Here is an 18,224-nt window from a genome sequence, read left to right as displayed (position 1 = left end):
ACAATACAAAGAGGAGGGTTAAATGGACAGAACTCTCTTTACATGCTGGTCAGTCTTGTTCTGATAAAACAAAGTAAAATGTAAAATACAGTGACTAAAAATATTCACTAAGAAAGTACACAGTGTGCTGCTGAAGGCCTTTATCTGCCACTTGACAACTTCAAATATTAGTAGAATGTCTTCAGAACATAAAGCTACCAAAAAGTTGGAGAGAAAGTGTTCACATCATTCTAAAAGATATTTGAAATGTCTTTGAGTGTTGCAGTAGCCTGTGAAGAAAATGCAAAATGTATAGCTTGTCCCTTGCAATAAACATCTGTATTTATTTTAGGCTGCATGCTGTGAATGCTCCCACTGAAACCAACAAAGCCATGTAACCCTGGGAATAAAAAGACATGTAAAGACATTTTAGACTGAGACCTGTTCCATTCACTAGGATCCTCCTTGGGGATCGTGCAGTGTTTTGACAGAATACTTGTCATTCTGTCCATCTCATGTCCCATGAGAGATGCCAGAATCCCAGAAACCCTACATTTTCCTTTCAAAAAATAAGTAACTGCTGCAACTTTGTTAACTGGTGCCAACCATGAGAATTAAAACTAGCAAATCATGTAAGTATTCCACTAGACTTATCACACAGGAAACTGTAAGCTCCTAAAAGAGAAAAGCTGAACAAACTAATTTACGTTGTGGTGTTTTATTAGTAGGATTAGCCTCACTTCATTATATTTAAAGGTCTCATTTCATAATGCTTCGGGCTTGCTTGATGCTAAAAGTGTCGATAACATCATCCAAATTCTGAAGTATTTTCTGCTAAGCCATCACTAAGTAATGTTAAAATAAATAAATAAATAAACAAACAAGGAAAAAAAAATAGAGAAAAGCTGAAAACACAAAACGTAAAATACTATTTATATGCCTCAGATGAAACTTACAGTGAACACTGTTCTTTTGCCCAAAACAGAAGAGCCTTTGTAGCAGATATCTTCCACCGCTCCTTAATTTTAGCACTTTTTTTAGCTGATCGCCTCGCCTTTGGAGAGGAGTCAACAGTACTTGAACAATCAAGAGAAGGCTGGTTGTAAGCACAAGCAAGTGTCCTGGCAAGTTCTTCAATCTGTCAGAGATGATGGCAGAATGCAATGAGGTTACAGTGAAAACTTCCAAGACGTTAATGGCAGAAAACCACAGAGAATTAAAAAGGATTCAATTAAGCTGTAACAGCAGTCCTCTGCCCCCAAAGTTTGGATAAAGCTTCTCAACTACTGTCAAATTTTATCTGTTCAAGATGAACTGTTCATTTTTTTTGGCAGGAAATATTCACCCAAGACATCCATGGGTATCAGTAATAGCATGAAGGGATTTTCTCTCACAGTGTTCCTTCCTACCCTTTGTACCAGAGAAGGAAACCAACAGCAGCTGTTTTGTGCTGTGATGTGTTCAATCAGGCATGTTGAACATGATTTTGCTTGCTTGCTCAGGGTGCAGATCTTACTCAATAGGCCTCAGAAATCTACAGTTGGTTAGAGAGGTCTGGTTTGGGTAAAAGATCATGCATACCACTATGTGCAGCACAAATACTCCAGCACCAAGGTACCCTTACAAAGAAAAACATGGGCTACAACTAGTAGTTAAAGAACTCTGCTTATAGATTCTCTCCTGAGCCCCCAGCATCACTTGATCCCAAAACCACCTATGATAATTCACTGCAGGGCTCTTGCTAGATAACTGCTTGGTTCCATCATTCTCTGCAGTCCTTCAACAGTGCAATGCACTTTCAAACTTCCCTTTCTCCCCATCATGTCCTGCCACCCAAGATGCACACACATTATCTTGTGTAAGAAACATCACATCGTGTAAAAGACAGAAACTGTTTTTCCTTTCTTTTGTCTCAAAGTTTGCTTCGTAAGGCCTTTTCTGGTGACAAGACTCTGACTGATAACTGCCGGTTATCTGGATGGGTGTTATGGTGCCATTGTCTCTGCTTACGGTTGTAAAGATAAGCAGAAATAGGTGCAAATAGTCTTTCCCGTGGGAGTACAGCTTGGAGAAGCTTACCACCACAAAGACAATGCTCCTGCATGGCAATGAAGGCAACATCCGCTGCTGGCTTATCTGTTGGGCCAGACATGTCACACACAAATAAACTCCTGAGAAATGGGGATAAAAGGCCTTCACTGAACTAAGGATTTTGGGAGAAGAACTTTCAGAAAAGAACTTGGGAGAAGAACTCCCAAAGAAGAAATCTTTGAGGAGAACTCCCGAAGAGACTTAGGACGGACCCTGAGGCCTGCTTGCCGCCTTCTCCCATCCCCCGCGGTGACCAGACAAGTTTCCTGAGATCAACGGACCTACTACGAACCTCGCTGGATCCACGGTGGTGATTATATCTCTCTTGCTTTCTGCCAAGTCTCCTTGCTTTTCATCTCTTTTCTATCGCACACCTTCCCTTCCCCATATCCCTAAGCAACTAGTATTTGTAATAAACTGGTTGGGCTAACATTTGACCCGTTGTGTCTTAATCTCGCCATCGGGTATACATATACATATAAAGAACCTCGTCTCCCTCCTTTATATTGGAGCGTGACATTTTTAATGGCGTAGTCGGCAGGATACCCGACAGTGAGAGTGTTGCCTTTCCAAGTATAGCTGATGTGTGTACCTTCTGGAGTTGCCCGGAGTGATATTTTTGATAATCTAGATGTGAGTGCCTCTCCAGAAAGAATCATTCAGCATATTGAGTTTTAAGTGTGAAATTTGAACTTTTTTCCCGTGTGTGCCTCCTGGAGTTGTAAGGAGTGATAATTGTGATAATTTAGACGTGTGTACCTCTACAGGAAGAATCACTCCGCATATTGAAACTTAACTGTGTCTTTGGAACTGTTTGTGTGTATGCCTCTCGGGAACCTATTAAGTAATTTTGAGTCCCGTGAAGATTATTGTGCATTCTCGAAATGTAAGGGTTCCTCCTAACTTAGGTGTGGGGTTTGAAGGTTTTTTTTTTTTTCTCTGTGTGGTTTCACAGGGAAGTGAGAAGCGATTTACGTATTTGCATTTTCTTTGATCTTCTTTGACTTTTGCATGCTCCTCACAGTAAACAGAGGAGTGATTTGAGCGATTGCATTTGTTTGACTCGAAGTTTTGGATTCTGTTCCCTCTCTCTTTCTCAGTGTAGATTTTTCTGCACATTGAAAAATGAGTGACAGTGTAGTCACAATGAAAGGTGAAGATGTATTATTTGACCTTTTAGAAAAGCACGGTGCCAGACCCTCGTTAACAGGGGTAGAGTGGGCACGGCAGAACTGGTATAACGTGCAGAGCGTCTCTGACCGTATTAGTGTTTTGCAAAAGAATGCTCGTATCCGAGCTGGAAAAGGAAAGGCATTTATTTGTGCGGTATTGGGTTCGGCTCTGGTTGCAGCCATAGAATTCCGCGACCAGCAGCTTAAAGCAGAGAGCGAAGCTTTACAAGCACTGCAGGAATCGGTTAAAGTAAGTCAGGAGCTGATAAAATCTCTGCAAAATCAAATCGCAAACCTAGAGAAGCAGTTAGAAAGGGAAAAACATAATTCTGATCTGTTGCAAATGGTCTTAAGGGAAGTGTTAACGGGTAAGGATGCTAGTGATACTATTGCACCTCAAGAGAAAACTTATCCAAGGGAGGAATTGCAAAGTTTAAAGGCAAATATTGACAAATTAGAAGCTCCCCCGGCTCAGTTGCGTCCTTTAATAAAAACTGAGTATTCATACGATAATGGCGAGGATTTAGATCCTCAAATGAACATTAAAGAAACCCCTTTTTCTGCTACTGAGTTAGCAAAATTGAAAAGAGATTTTGGCCGCTCTCCTAAAGAATCAGAAACAGAGTACGTATGGAGGGTCAGCCTCACGGGTGGAGACCAGATACTTCTAACCGAAAAAGAGGCTGAAGGTTATTGGGGACCAGGAGTATTTTTAACTACTGGTAACAATCGTGCTCCCTGGTCCCTCACACAGAGAGCTGCCTATTGGGCAGGTGGTCTTAACCCTCTAGAAAGGGGAGACCCCCTTGCCATTACTGGGACAGTTGATCAGTTAGTAGAAAGTGTTCAAAAGGCTGCTTGTCTGCAAATGATGTATGATAGAAAGCTGCAGCCACACCATGAATCCCCTATGATGATGCCTGTTGATCCTGAGAGGATGACTCCTTTAATTAGGGGGCTTCCTGAATCATTAAAACCTATAGGTATACAACTACAAGGAAAAATACAGGCTATGCCTCAGGGAGAAAGAATTCAGGCAGCGTTAGAAGGTGCTGCAGCCTCTAACCATCAGCAGTCAGGATATAAAGTATGGACGTGGGGGGAGGTTGCCCAAGAATTAATTAACTATGGGAGAAAATATGGACCAGTGACTTCCTTCAACAGTAAATTTGAGATAAAGGCAGTGAGGCGTGCAGTGGCCAATTCGACCCCTCCCCTATCTAACCGGGACCCCCACAGATCTAAAAGGTTCTCATTTTCAGTGAAACCAAGTGGGCGAAATATAAATCATAAACGTAATAGTTTTTGGATGCTGGGCCGGCAGAAGGGCATTCCGCGAGAACTAATGGATGGATTGCCTACAGACAGATTAGAGAAGTTAGTTAATGGCTGGCCAAAACAAAAGTCTGAAAGACGTGACACTCCACCTCCGAGTGTCCCCAACTTTGGAATCAGTACGGGCACTAGGACCGCAGGAAAACTAAGGCTCTCGCCCCTCTCAAGTGAGTGGGGGGGAGGAGGGTGGATGTACATTAGAAAACTTACAACAAAAGGAAATGACCTGTTAAATACGCTTAGAAGTCTAGGGATGCCTGGGAAAAGGAATACCAAAGTACCACTCACAGGATTATTCCCTCATTTTAACCATATTAACAAGCCCCAAAAGGGCAAGCCGATGTCCTCTTTTGTTTTACAGAAGACCCCCGTTGGACCTCGACTGAACACAGAAAGGCAGACAGCTGACTTTAATCTTTTGTGTTTTGGGACAAATACTGAAGATTTGATCATACTAGAACGCTGAATATACCTCTTGATTACATTGTATTTGGGTTGCATAGTATCGTGTTTCAGGTTGTTGTGGGTGTGGGTGTTGTCTTTAGGTCTGTTAAACTTCACACTTGGGTTTGAGTTTTCACAGGTTTTGCTGGCTTACTGGCTGCTCCCTGCACAGTAATGCCATTCCTTTTGATCACTTCTTCTACCTCTTTTTATCAAACTAACTATGATTTGCATGTAACTCTGCTATGGTGTTTCCAACTTCCTAATAAATTTGGAAATGAACCAAAGGAACCATCTAATATCTGTCAGATGTGGCCACAAAAAGAAACCCATTATGTTGTTTATTGTAACACCAGTCCAGGAGTTCCATCCAAAACATGGTTGTTGGAAAGTGTTTATGTTTTGTTGAGTAAGGTGTATGTTTCTGTGATGTTTCTGTGTATGTTTCTCTAATGTTTTATATTATGGGATATGCTAAACACACTATCCTGCGAAAGTTCTATGATTATAACAATACTTGAACTTGCCAAACTAGTATATATCTCTGTCAGCATTTCAATCGCTTTTGAGATGCTTAAATGACAATTCGGTTCATATTTAACCTTGAAGCAACATGCAGTATTGCAGCGTGGTGAAGTTATACCTTCACTCAGCCTATTAGAAAACATGTTTGTTCCATCTATGATCTTTGAAAACATTACATGGCAAATCCACGTATTGTTGAATTAGACTAGATATGCATTCTGAGAATTAAAATCACCAATGCAAGAAGTACTGATAATGCATTGCAAAACCAGTTAGTGCTTGGTATGTTGTTAAGGAATAGGTTGTTTGTGACAAAGTGAATAACTCTAGTTGTTGTCTAAAATCGATGGAAATGGTAAAGCTGTTTAACAAATTGCCCAGGGTATATGGAAAATTGCCCATGTTGCTATCCAAACTTGGAAAGGCTTGGACTCTGATCTTATTTTTCCTGGCCTTCCGGGTGGCCCATGGGTGAAATGTATTCTATTTTAACTATTGTGTGTAGTTGCAACACTTCTGTCTATTCCTTGCATGATTCCCTGTTATATTCAATTTATTGCATGATTCCCTGTTATATTCAATTTATTCAATATGTTGTAACTTCAGTGCACATTGTAACTGCTTCAACTAATGATGGACAAAACCAACAGATCAGAGTAACATTTGTAACTAAGCCCGAGAAATCTGCTACAGCAATTTTGTAACATTTAATTCCTCCTTACTCCCCCCACCCCTCTTTTCCCTTCTGCTTGTTTTTGTTTTTTAACTTTCCCTCACCACCGTGGACAGATGTTTGCGCATCAGTTTCAAGCAATCTTTGAGCCACCGGGTGGTGTAAAAGACAGAAACTGTTTTTCCTTTCTTTTGTCTCAAAGTTTGCTTCGTAAGGCCTTTTCTGGTGACAAGACTCTGACTGATAACTGCCGGTTATCTGGATGGGTGTTATGGTGCCATTGTCTCTGCTTACGGTTGTAAAGATAAGCAGAAATAGGTGCAAATAGTCTTTCCCGTGGGAGTACAGCTTGGAGAAGCTTACCACCACAAAGACAATGCTCCTGCATGGCAATGAAGGCAACATCCGCTGCTGGCTTATCTGTTGGGCCAGACATGTCACACACAAATAAACTCCTGAGAAATGGGGATAAAAGGCCTTCACTGAACTAAGGATTTTGGGAGAAGAACTTTCAGAAAAGAACTTGGGAGAAGAACTCCCAAAGAAGAAATCTTTGAGGAGAACTCCCGAAGAGACTTAGGACGGACCCTGAGGCCTGCTTGCCGCCTTCTCCCATCCCCCGCGGTGACCAGACAAGTTTCCTGAGATCAACGGACCTACTACGAACCTCGCTGGATCCACGGTGGTGATTATATCTCTCTTGCTTTCTGCCAAGTCTCCTTGCTTTTCATCTCTTTTCTATCGCACACCTTCCCTTCCCCATATCCCTAAGCAACTAGTATTTGTAATAAACTGGTTGGGCTAACATTTGACCCGTTGTGTCTTAATCTCGCCATCGGGTATACATATACATATAAAGAACCTCGTCTCCCTCCTTTATATTGGAGCGTGACACATCGTTCGTGTCATTTCTGATACTTGGTATTGTAAAACAAAAACAAACAAACAAAAAGAGCAAGAATAACACAAAAGCTCAAAAAACTGCAAGCACAACCAACACTGAAGAAGGGTCTGCCCTTGAGGGAGAAGGATGTGAGCCATTCTACACTAATTGCTTTATTTGGTGCTCTATTAAGAGCTTAATCATTACAGGCCTTAGACAGATAGATGCAGTTTAGCCAATTTTTAACTATTATTAAAGAAAACCTCAATATCTGCACTTCCTACCATTTTCAGTTAAATGATGTCCATCAAGTTGTAACGCCACCATCACATTGGATAAGCAGCTCAGGGACAGGCAGGATGCACTGGAGCATCTTTTCTGACTCATCATTTTAAGATGTCAGAAAATAATCTTCTGCTTTGTTTCTATGTGCAATCACGTAAGCCAACATATTTTTGTGCTTTTCCTCCTCTACTGAAAGACTCCCTTGCATTACTGAAATACTTACATGAAAATGAAATATAATTGTCCAAATTAGGCCAAGCACAATGGAAGGTTTTCCTTCAATAATGTCAGCAACATGAATATTTATAAGCTTGAGCTAGGAAGGGAAAAAAGGATCATTGTTAACAAGGAAAATTCTCCACCAGCTAAACAGGCTTTACTTGTGAATTTTGAAGTTAATACTTACTGATCTGCTCCTTAAAAATGTCAAAGCATTTTCTATGTTGCTTCTGCACTGGAAGGTATTAAATCCTTTTTCTCGTGGCTGCAAAGCAAAAGAACACATTACATTCTCAGTCGTAAAAATTTGTTACATTTCCATTTTGATAAGGAGAATCTTGCAAATGTTCATGAACAACCAAATCATTTCAGTGTGATTAGGTGTCAGTGATATAAACTTAAGTCACTTGCAAATAGCTCTTTGAATTCAGGGGGATTGTCAGCATCCTAACAATTAAGACTATCCTGCAATTTCTTCTAGATTTGACAAGGCATTGAGGTAACATTTGTATTGTTCTGTCTTACCAGATGTTGACCTGAAAGCACTTCCAAGAGATCCAAAAGCATATGTCCTTGCTGAATGTCTGTATACAGGTCTGAGATAACAGAAGGAGGTGTACGCTGCAAAATAAATATCAGTGTGTGTGACACCATCTTTAGTTACTTCCCCACATTATAGAACATGACGGATTATTCCAGTTTGTTGTTAAAAAAACTGTTTAATATCTTTTATTTTTTAATAAGTTGAAATATAAATCCTGCATCTAATCAGCCATATCCTGCTCCTTCTGACACATTACAGTGTTCGTCTCTCATTCCCACTTTCCCCATCTCTGAGTTTTATTTATAAGACTTACTTTGGACTGCATTTTCAAGTGTTTATACTTTTCAAGGAGATATGTGGCAAAAAGAAGTAACTTGGAGCAAAAGGAAAGTTAACATAAGCAGTTAATCATATTTTTATTTCCTTTTCAATTCATGTTGAGTACAAAGGCATCTAGACAGCTGAATAAGTAAGCCCTTGCTCTTCCACCTACATGTGGACAACACAAATCTATCATCAGCTTAATGGCTTCTGCTCAAGGAGCAGTCAAAAGTGGATTTTTTATCTGAGCAAGTCACAACCACAGCACATGCTCTATAAACTGCTCTGTGATCATCTCATTAAACTTGTGTTTTCAGATTGCATAAGTAATACTAAATACAGCAATACTAATCAGAAATTTAGAATCTCATAAAACCCTGATATTCATGCCACAACTCAGCATAAAGTATGTTTTATAAAGTCAGCAAGAAAGATACTGTCAACTACTCAGAAACAATCTCTTGCAAATATCCTTGGACTATCACCAATACAGTGCTGTTACACCTAATATACAAATGCTTTGTAAGGGCTATTTTTCACAGCCAGTGCTTAAAATCTTACAATAATTTAATTTAATCATTAATAAAAAAAAATAATTAATCTCCTAAGAACACATCCAAATCAAAAAAGGCAAAAAGCACTCCATTCCTAAAGAATACCCTTCTTACCTTTGCCAATATTGAATTTATCCAGGTAGTAAATGTTTTCTTCTGCGTACACTCTCGCTGCACTGGGGAAAAAAGAAAAGCAAAATGGTTAATGAAAAAATAAAATGATCTGGTTTTATTTTTCTTTCTCAGAAAGATAAGGTCTGCTCTTGCAGATATGAGAGTAGACACGGCTCAATATCAGTTTTTCTCAACTCTTAGTTTTCATATTTTTTTGCTTGCAGAGATTATAACGTAGGGACTTCTACAACTATCAACCATACTTCTTTACTAGATATAGAAAGGAGTAACTAAGGTTTTCTTGAAGGCTCAGCAAATGCAAGCAGTGCTGTGAACACAACATCCTAGAGAGCAACCCATCCTGAATAACTCCATCCATCACTCAGAGGCCCAGCCTGTCACCCAGGTCCTGTAGGCTGTCACAAAGTGAAAAATCATCAGCAAGGGAAGACAGTAAACTACCTAAGCCCCTGCATTAAAAAACAATATTTAAACCATTTCTTGCATCAGGCTGAATTTCAGAAGTGGGGAAAGCCTTTCTCTGTGCCTTGTGGGTGGCAGAGATGAATAAAAGGGAATCATTGTCTAGTTCTCCCAGAAAGTGAAGAGGAAGATCTGGGAGCTGAGAACAAGGTATGTACCTTGTCAAAATAAATACCAAGACTTTGCACTTGGCATGAGGCATTCTATACAAAAGCAACTATTCACTTGAACAGCAGAGGGTCAGGGCCTAGTTTCACTTCACTACAGATATTAAACTGTTCACCCTTTTCCCCAGTGTATGAAAGCTGAGCAGTGCAAGCAGATCAGACTAGCTCCCCTGTCGTCCCCCCCTTTGGGAAAGATGCCAAGACCAGGCCATAAAAGGATACAACCCTGCTGCATGCTGAGATAACAGCAGGTATTGACCACTGAGATGAGAGCCTTTCTATCTCGCTGCTAAAACAGATGCTGCATGAGCACTGCCACATGCAAAACTCACAACCCACGCATCAGCCACCCCAGACTCCTGGGAGCACACATGAACACAACCTGTTTTCAGGTTGGCTTCTCAAAGAACAAGCCAAAAAGCAGTGCTCACCCTGGGGGCCTGCCTGGAGCTGAGGAAGGGTGCTTGTCCCCTCTTCTTCCCTTCCCCCTTTGCCATCTGAATCAACACTCAGAAGGCTGAACTGGTTTCAAACAGACACATCATGGGGACTGTTGAGGGAGAGCAAGCTTATGCTGATGAGCAGAGGTTCCATTCACTTTAAACCACAGCCTTCAGCCTGTGCCAGCCTTGTGGCCTACTCAGCTGCCAGAGGCTGAGGCAGACACCATACCATTCTGTGCATACCTAGAGCAGCTCCCCAGGCAAAGCTCAGCCCCTCCTGTCTGCCTGCCTCCAGGCACCAGGGAAGCAAGGTGAGATGGGCAGGAGAGATGCAAAGCAGACAGAAAGCACGAGGCCTCTTCCCACTGCGCTGGGTGGCCAGGAGCAGAGGATGGGGCTATGGAAGCTGAGGTCGGGGTGATGCAGATAGGTGACCTCCTGGGTCACCAGGTGGGTGAACAGCTAGAAAAACACACACTGCATGCACGGGGGGCTGTTGTGCATCCTGTAGCTGACTGGTCTTCCAACAGTTCCTTAACTGGGTTAGATATTTGGAAATAAAACCTTCTCACAAGGGGTGGTAATGCATTGGCACAGGCTGCCCAGGGAGGTGCGGGGGTCACCATCCCTGGAAGTGCCCAAGAGATATGGAGGTGTGGCACTGAGGGATGCGCTCAGTGGGCATGGTGGGGGTGGGCTGATGGTTGGACTAGATGATCTCAGTGGTCTGTCCAACCTTAATGATTCTGATTAAACTGTAATACTACATCCTGATACAGCAGATGATTTCCTCTGCTTGATCAACTGTTTTAAGCTTTTTTTTTTAAGTAACACAGAGGTGGTGATGAACAATAAAGATGAAGGCATTCTTAAAGACATGTTTGGAAAACAAAAAGTAAGCACACATGCTACACACTGACCAATCACATTCACAACACACAGAGGACAAAAACAGCAAGGAAATGTTGGCTTCATGTTAGCACAGGACCCAACCACACCCTTTGGTATAATACCTGCATGGGAGCAATTCCAATTACCTAATGAGTGATTACTGAGTAGCTGCACTCTTTTATCAGGCTGGAATTTCTGGCACTTGAAAAGGGGCAGAAAGCAAATATTAAATGCTTTGCCACTCGTCTGTGACTCTTCCAGGTGTAGCTCTTGCCAAAGGCTGCTACAAACTTGGAGGACTCGCTGCTGGAGTTAGTAACAGAAAGGCCATTAGGATGAGGACATTTGGTCTTGTTTTGGTTTAATCTCTTCACATTCATGTACAGAAGCATTACACAATGTGGGCCAGGAACTGCAAGTGTTGATTCACATGGGCAGCTCTCAGGCAAACATCTCACAAGCAAATGGACAAAGCAGTTATTTTGCTGCCTGTGTGTAAGTACAAGGTATGCTACCTCAACCCACAGTCTAATGCAGCCCACCAGCCTGCCTCTCAGGTTGCTGCAGACTCAGCTGCAATCTAGCTCATTTTCCTATCAAAATTACCAAAAAATCCTTATAAATCAATAAGAAAATGTTTTGCTGCCAAGGTGGTAGGCAGTCATATTTCAATTTTCAGGCTCTATTTTTCCCCTAACTCCACTGCACAGAGGCTCCAATGATTTAATCAAGCTCTCAAATTCTTATCTCTGCCACGTGGTTAATTAATACGGATTTTTATTTTTATGAGGATGAATGGATTCTTTGTCAGGCCTTTTTATAGGAGCCTAAGTGACCTTGGTTTTATCTTGTCCTAGTTTTCAAAGTGCCACTGACCCAGAATAAAGAAAGACATAAAAAAATCCTGACCATTTATTTCACTTTGGGATGCAACTAACCAAGACAGAAAGTAAATCTGAGAAAACAACATAAGAACCTGCTAATCTGGAAAAATCCAAAATCTATCACATTTCACCCTGCATTTTAGAGCTAATTTTCAGGACAACTCTTCAGAAAGGAAAAGCATAGAAGAAGCATGTCACATAGACTTGCTGTAAATCAATAGATACTGTTGGACAGGACAATAGCTGTTTTATCCAGTAATGAGCTATCAGCAAGTGCTATAAAATAGGCCAATCATTAAGGACTAGAGCACGGGACATGGATAGACTGCAGCAGGGCCATGGCAGCGCTGAGATCTCCTGGGAGGAAGAAGAGGAGAGGGCAGGAATGTCAGCCTTCCTCTGATGGTGATACAGAAAAGCCAGAGTTAAAACTCATCCCCTCTCCACGGCTGCCCTTTGTTCCTTCTTTCCTGAGGTGGGAGATGACCCCACAGAAATAACTCCTTCCCTTGGCAGGGGGCTGGGGGAAGCAACCCCCAGCTCAGCACAGCAGATGTAGCCTGTTCCACTCAGCCTGTCAAAAAGAAGTCACCAAACACTGAAGAAGCTTTCTTCTATTTCGAGGACCAGTGCCTCATTGTCAGTGAATCCTTTACAATTGAGTGGCCTTTTTCTTTAATTTTAAACAATTATTTGAAATCAGTGAACACGACTCTATCATCTTCCCACCTCTGATTCAACTGATACAATTACTATTTGCATGTGCTATTTTTGCATCTTCCTTCCAACACTCAGGTCACCCAAGGATACATCTATGAGAGGAAGTCATGCAGCTTAGTAGAAGCAAATCAGGAGCTCAATGAGCTGGTGGTCAGAAGCCACCACATGTGTCAGAGGAAGAAAGACTGTACCCAAGCAGGTCTAGACTGAATGGCTGCAGATCACTGGGGTACCTTTTGATAGGATACGTATTTCAGTTGCATCCAAAATATGCACTCCACGACAGCTCAGCAGGAGCACAGACATCAGGGTTAGCTTGGAGGGCTCCTTCAAAAGAGCACTCCTGCTACAAACTAAAACCCCAAGCAGATACATGAGTAAAGGGTAGAAACTATCAGACTGTTATGTCTTTGCCTACCCAGGGAGTGGTGAGGAATTGGTCCCCTTGCCCATTACGTGTTCCCTTCCCTTCCACCCAGTAAGGCAGCTTACTTACAGCAGACAGGAAAGCGGAGGAACAGAGTTATTTCCAGCATTTATGTTCAGTAACACAGTGTTAAGCAATTAAAAACAAACAATATTTCTGTCAAGATTAAGTTTTTCCAAAGGCCAATGAACAGGATGAAATTTTTCTACAGAAATGGGTCTTTTCAAATCCAAACAGCGTTTAAGTATTAACTAATTAACTACGACCATGTCTGTGCAGCAAGTGGGAACTTTCTACACTATCTCCTCAACCTCCTTTTCTTTTTGAAATTTACCCGAAGTGCTGCTAACTCAGGAAGCATGTTCAAACTGAGTTTGGCACTCCTGGCTTTCTTAAATACTTTCATTGGTCTCATTGCTGGGGTCCTGGAGCAGCTCTGAGTCATGGTGGCATTTACTAACAGAACAGCCCCTGCAGCGAGGCACTGCAGTACCTGGGGGCACAGACAGAGGCTGCAGGTTAAATTCTTTTAGGTACTAAATGACATTTAGAAATTGATGTACCTTTAATGACAAGGGCTTACATGACTTTTCTAATATTTTTTTGCAAACCCAGGCTGGAGCAGGGCCTTGAACTTAAGTGGCTTAGCTCTCAGTGTCCTGTGCCACTGACTCAGAAGCACCCCACTCCCCTTAGTCACTGCAGTGCCAGTTTATAACAAGTTGTGCACTCAGCAATGCCTTTAGCAAACTGAAATCTGTTCTAGCAGGGGACACGTTTACACAACAGCACAATCAATTTTTTTTCATTGGGTACGATAAACAGACCAAAATATCCAGGAGTGATTTTTTTCAAGCCAGTCTCGTGTGTCTCCTGGTGTGATCAGCCCCATGACATGGCACGAAGCCGTTCGGATCCAGAAGCTGCAGACCAGCTCCTCACCCAGGCAGTGTAAACAGAGCATAAATTTCAGTGCACCTCCCCTAGGAGCTTTTCCATTTGCAAAAGTCAGCCTTGAAAAATCATTAGCATTTAATGGACTTTTTTGGATCACTCTGTTTTTTTAAAAAAATGATCAACAAATGAACGTGTAGCTGTAATAGTACACCAGCCTCAACGGATGAAGCAAAAGCTGGAGCAAAATAAATGTTGGGTCAGGATTATATGTCTCCCTGACCTCTGGAAGATTAAGTGCAATTCAGAGCAATATCCTCCTTTAAGTCAATTACTCAGATATGAATGCAATCTACTACAAGTTCCACAATAAAATCCATCAAAGCATTTAATTTTAGTCAGAGAGAGATAGGTTTTGATTATTCGTAAAGGATAAGACCTAACTGCATGACAATAACATAATTCACTTATCTCGTTAAGCACTCTTCAGAAACAGTTTTAGCAGCCACATTCTTATGTTATCCCTTCAGTTACAGCAATAAACAGTAGCATGAACATAGGTCAATAGGAACAGCCAAAAATTAAAATCCTTGCAATTAAACAGTGAGGTAAGTACACAGCTCAAACTCTGGGAGCTAAAACACACACTTCTTGGTCTGAATTACTCAGAAGTGTGGAGAGAAAAATGGAAAACAATGTTCTGCAGAGACTCGGTGAGAAAAGCCACACCTAGGCTCTGTTTGCTGTCTTGGGCAGGAAAGGGGAAGTATTTGCTACTGGGAGAGAAGATGGAAGTTGCATCCTCCTACAGGCAGTCACACTGACATCCTGAAAGCTCCAGAGCAGAACAAACCTAGTCAGATTTTGGGGGTGGCTATTTATCTTTTGCCTATGGAGATCAGCTTGAAAACTAGAAAAATTAAATTCCTTTATATAAAGTATATACATAAGGGTTTATACTTCTGCAGCTTTCAGTTCAGCCTCATGATTTTGTGATTAGCATCATTAATTGAAAGTGTCTGGACTTTAAATACAGTTTCATTTTACTTATTTTCTTCATGTTTTTAAAACTTCATTGTACCTCCTTAAAATACTGAGCTGCAAAGAAAAATGCACTGAAAACAAAATTATTTTTACCTGTATCCCAGTAACTTTCGTTGTTGCATATTTCGCACTGAACACTACAAAGGAAAGTGAATGTTCATCCTTGAACATTCTCTTACCTGAGAACTCACTTACAGAAAGTCCACTAAAGCTGATTTGTACAGTATTAAGCCACTGGCATTAATTTAATAGGCTTTCTATAATGATAACAGCTGCTAAGATGTAACTGCTTTATTACTTATTTTAAGGTTCTTCTTGTGTGGAGACAGGTTGGGCTCGATGATCCTCATGGGTCCCTTTCAACTCAAGACTACTCTATGATTGTTCCCCCCTTCCTTTCTTTTTCTTTCAGAAAGCACTCGGGCCTCCTACAGAAGATTGTGATTTAAATCCCAATCAAACCTTACCTAAACAATGTGCCTGGGTTTATATGCAGTAAAAAAAAAAGAGACGTGAACCATTTTATTACATTTTTAAGCAGAAAATTTCACGGTGATCAAAGTGACTGGTAAATTAGGACAAGACCCACTAAATGTTTCAGACAAGTGCAGTAACATCACTGCCATTCAGAAATAATAGAAGACTGAATGACAAAATTAAATGTGGAATAAAGTACAAGCAATTCAGACTAGATCTTGCACCTACTTCTATTTCCTATGCCAACTGCTTACACTTAAGTCCTGTTACACTGTACTTTTTCAACACTGGATGTGTTCTCAAGTTAGAACCCACAAACTTGAGAAGCTGATCATAACCCATACTATAACCACCTCCAGCCACCCAAAAATTGAGCTGCTTTTCTAAAAGTTAAGAGTAGTCACTTCTTAAATCCAACAGTTCTCTAATATTTCTCCAGGTGAACCTGAAGATTTAAAGTAATCAAAGTCTCCAATTGCTTTAAAAATCTCGTGCCAAGATTCCCTATCATTAAAACAGCCCCTTTTCCTGGAATGACCCTAACATTCTTATTTGATCCTTTCTACTACAAATCCGTAGTAATTTAGTAATAGTTTCTGTTTGTCACATCGGGGAAAGTGTTTCCAGTGATCCATCACAGCTGTATTACGTTTGCCTGTTTGACCCAGATCAGATGCTGCAGCATCAGTGCTCAACACACTAGTCTAAACCACTCGTTGCATCTTCAGTCGTTACAAAAATTGCTTACATCACTTTCTAAAAACCTCTCAAAGTGTTTTAGAATGGGCAGGCACAAACAACTTGGCTCCAATTTGCACCACGTCAGCATAATCTAGGAACTCAAATTATTACAGCATACAAATATTATTCAGTTATTTCAAAAGCAAGATTCTTTCACTTAGATACTGATCAAAGAACTCTGCTTTCACTGGACACATCTGACTTCTCAGAAAGTAGTGATATTATTTCAAAATAAAACCCTGGTCTAAAGATCTCCCACATATCTCCAACTCAGTGCCTTAAAGCTACACAGCCTTTCCCAAACCCATCTCATGACTGCAGCCAATTCAGTCTCTGTACCAAAGGCTGAGTGTGACAGGCACAGCAAACGTGTGTCACACAAGCTGTGCTTGGTGCTGCAGCCAGGCTAGCACTCATCTGCTACGGTTTTTTGCTTACCATCCTGAAAACTTAATACTGAAACAAAACAAAAGAAAGTTCACCATTAAAGATGTTAGGCTTCAAGACCACTGTTAACACTCACTCATCAAAATGCATGGCTTCAGTGGTAACATTAGTGCAAATATGGATTGTAAAAATGATTTGGCAGAATATTCTCTTGCACCATCTGTTTTTAACATATTTACTCTCAACTAAGAACCATAGTAATTTGGTTGCAACGAAACTAAAAGGAAATAGGTCTGTGGAAACATGATTTAGTTCATCTGTTCTAGAATGCTCAGGCTTTAAGCACATTGAAGACCAGCCTTCCAGCCATGCTAACCCTGCTGCTTGACTGGACTCCTTGATTAATGCCTCCACGAAGGTTTTCATGACTACATTTAGAGCAAAATCAGCCTTTCCAGGAAATTCTTAGAGAATTAAATTCAACATTCCATAAAGCCTCCATGATAGGCCACCTCTGACACGCTGATGACCATTTAAATGTCCAAGTAGGTGCTACTACAATTACTATTACATACCAAGATATCACTGCAAGTAAGGATAAAAGAAAGAAAGACTTTGACCTGTAAGCAATTTGCATATCAGTTACTTATTTTTCTACTTGTTCTGTCCACAAGTTTTCTTTCTATGATTCTATACATGGATGGGATAAAGTAATGAGGACTGAAAAGTAAATAAAAGAAACAAAATGAAATTGCATTGTAGTTAATAACCTCATTAAGACAGCTCAGTGCAACCAACTAATTGTCAGCAAATTGAAAACAAGGAAGCTAATGAAATACCACAACTGCTTTCGCACTGGCAATTCCCTTGAAAACAGTTTACTGTAATGTGTATTCAGAGTGAGAACATGCACACCAAAAAAGGCAATGGCTCTGAAAATACCACGAGAAAGCACTATCAGAGCTGTAACCTTCAGTTCATTGCTGGGATGCTTTTCACAAAGCAGAAACATCAGCAAAGTTAACACAGACATGAACAGACAACAGTGATTGTAATATTAGTTTTATGTTTTAACAGCTCTCTCAGAATTCCCTTTAACTTGTGACATATTTCGCCATAAATCCACATTAAGAAAGCACAGGAAACTATAGTAACTTACCTTGCAGTGACAGAAAGAGATCATCTATTTCAGAGGAAGCCTGCTCCTCTGTTGAGGGAGATGACTGATTCGATGCCATATTAAATCCAATGGAGACGCTTTAATCAATTTCCATACTGAAATTACAAGAAGAAAAAATAATCAGTAGAGTTTTACATTAACACTGCTGATATCAGAGTAGTGAAGGCACACTCAGGCTAAGTGTCACGTGGGGCTTTCTTGTCTTTGTTTCTGGAGCTCACACGGAATGAAATGAGTGTTCCTATTGCATGAATCAAAATTTTTGTCCCTTGGCTTTGCTCACTTTCTTTCTAACAAAGGCCAGCAGAGCTCCACAACACAAACCACGGATGCAAGTGTGCCTTGCC

General features: G+C 40.9%; 1 protein-coding gene across 6 annotated transcripts in view; it reads right to left on the bottom strand.

Annotated features, from left to right (window-relative positions):
• SYNE2 (spectrin repeat containing nuclear envelope protein 2) overlaps positions 1-17,972 on the bottom strand; it is a 161,343-nt gene extending 143,371 nt beyond the window's left edge. For all 6 annotated transcript variants that reach the window (XM_065749049.1, XM_065749023.1, XM_065749014.1 and 3 more), the window contains exons 1-6: positions 17,857-17,972; positions 9,140-9,201; positions 8,132-8,227; positions 7,794-7,871; positions 7,611-7,703; positions 936-1,117 (exon numbers count right to left, since the gene is read on the bottom strand). In XM_065749049.1, the coding sequence (XP_065605121.1) occupies positions 936-1,117; positions 7,611-7,703; positions 7,794-7,871; positions 8,132-8,227; positions 9,140-9,201; positions 17,857-17,935 (590 nt within the window). In that variant the 5' untranslated portion in view covers positions 17,936-17,972. The remainder of the gene's footprint in view (positions 1-935; positions 1,118-7,610; positions 7,704-7,793; positions 7,872-8,131; positions 8,228-9,139; positions 9,202-17,856) is intronic.
• Between the last annotated feature and the right edge of the window lie 252 nt (positions 17,973-18,224).

Source organism: Cyrtonyx montezumae, unplaced genomic scaffold (genome assembly GCF_038088225.1).
Source record: "Cyrtonyx montezumae isolate F1298 unplaced genomic scaffold, pur_monq_1.0 scaffold_10, whole genome shotgun sequence".
Taxonomy (NCBI): Eukaryota; Metazoa; Chordata; class Aves; order Galliformes; family Odontophoridae; genus Cyrtonyx; species Cyrtonyx montezumae.
The sequence above is the reverse complement of the archived record's forward strand: the minus strand, read 5'-3'. Positions and strand labels throughout refer to the sequence as shown.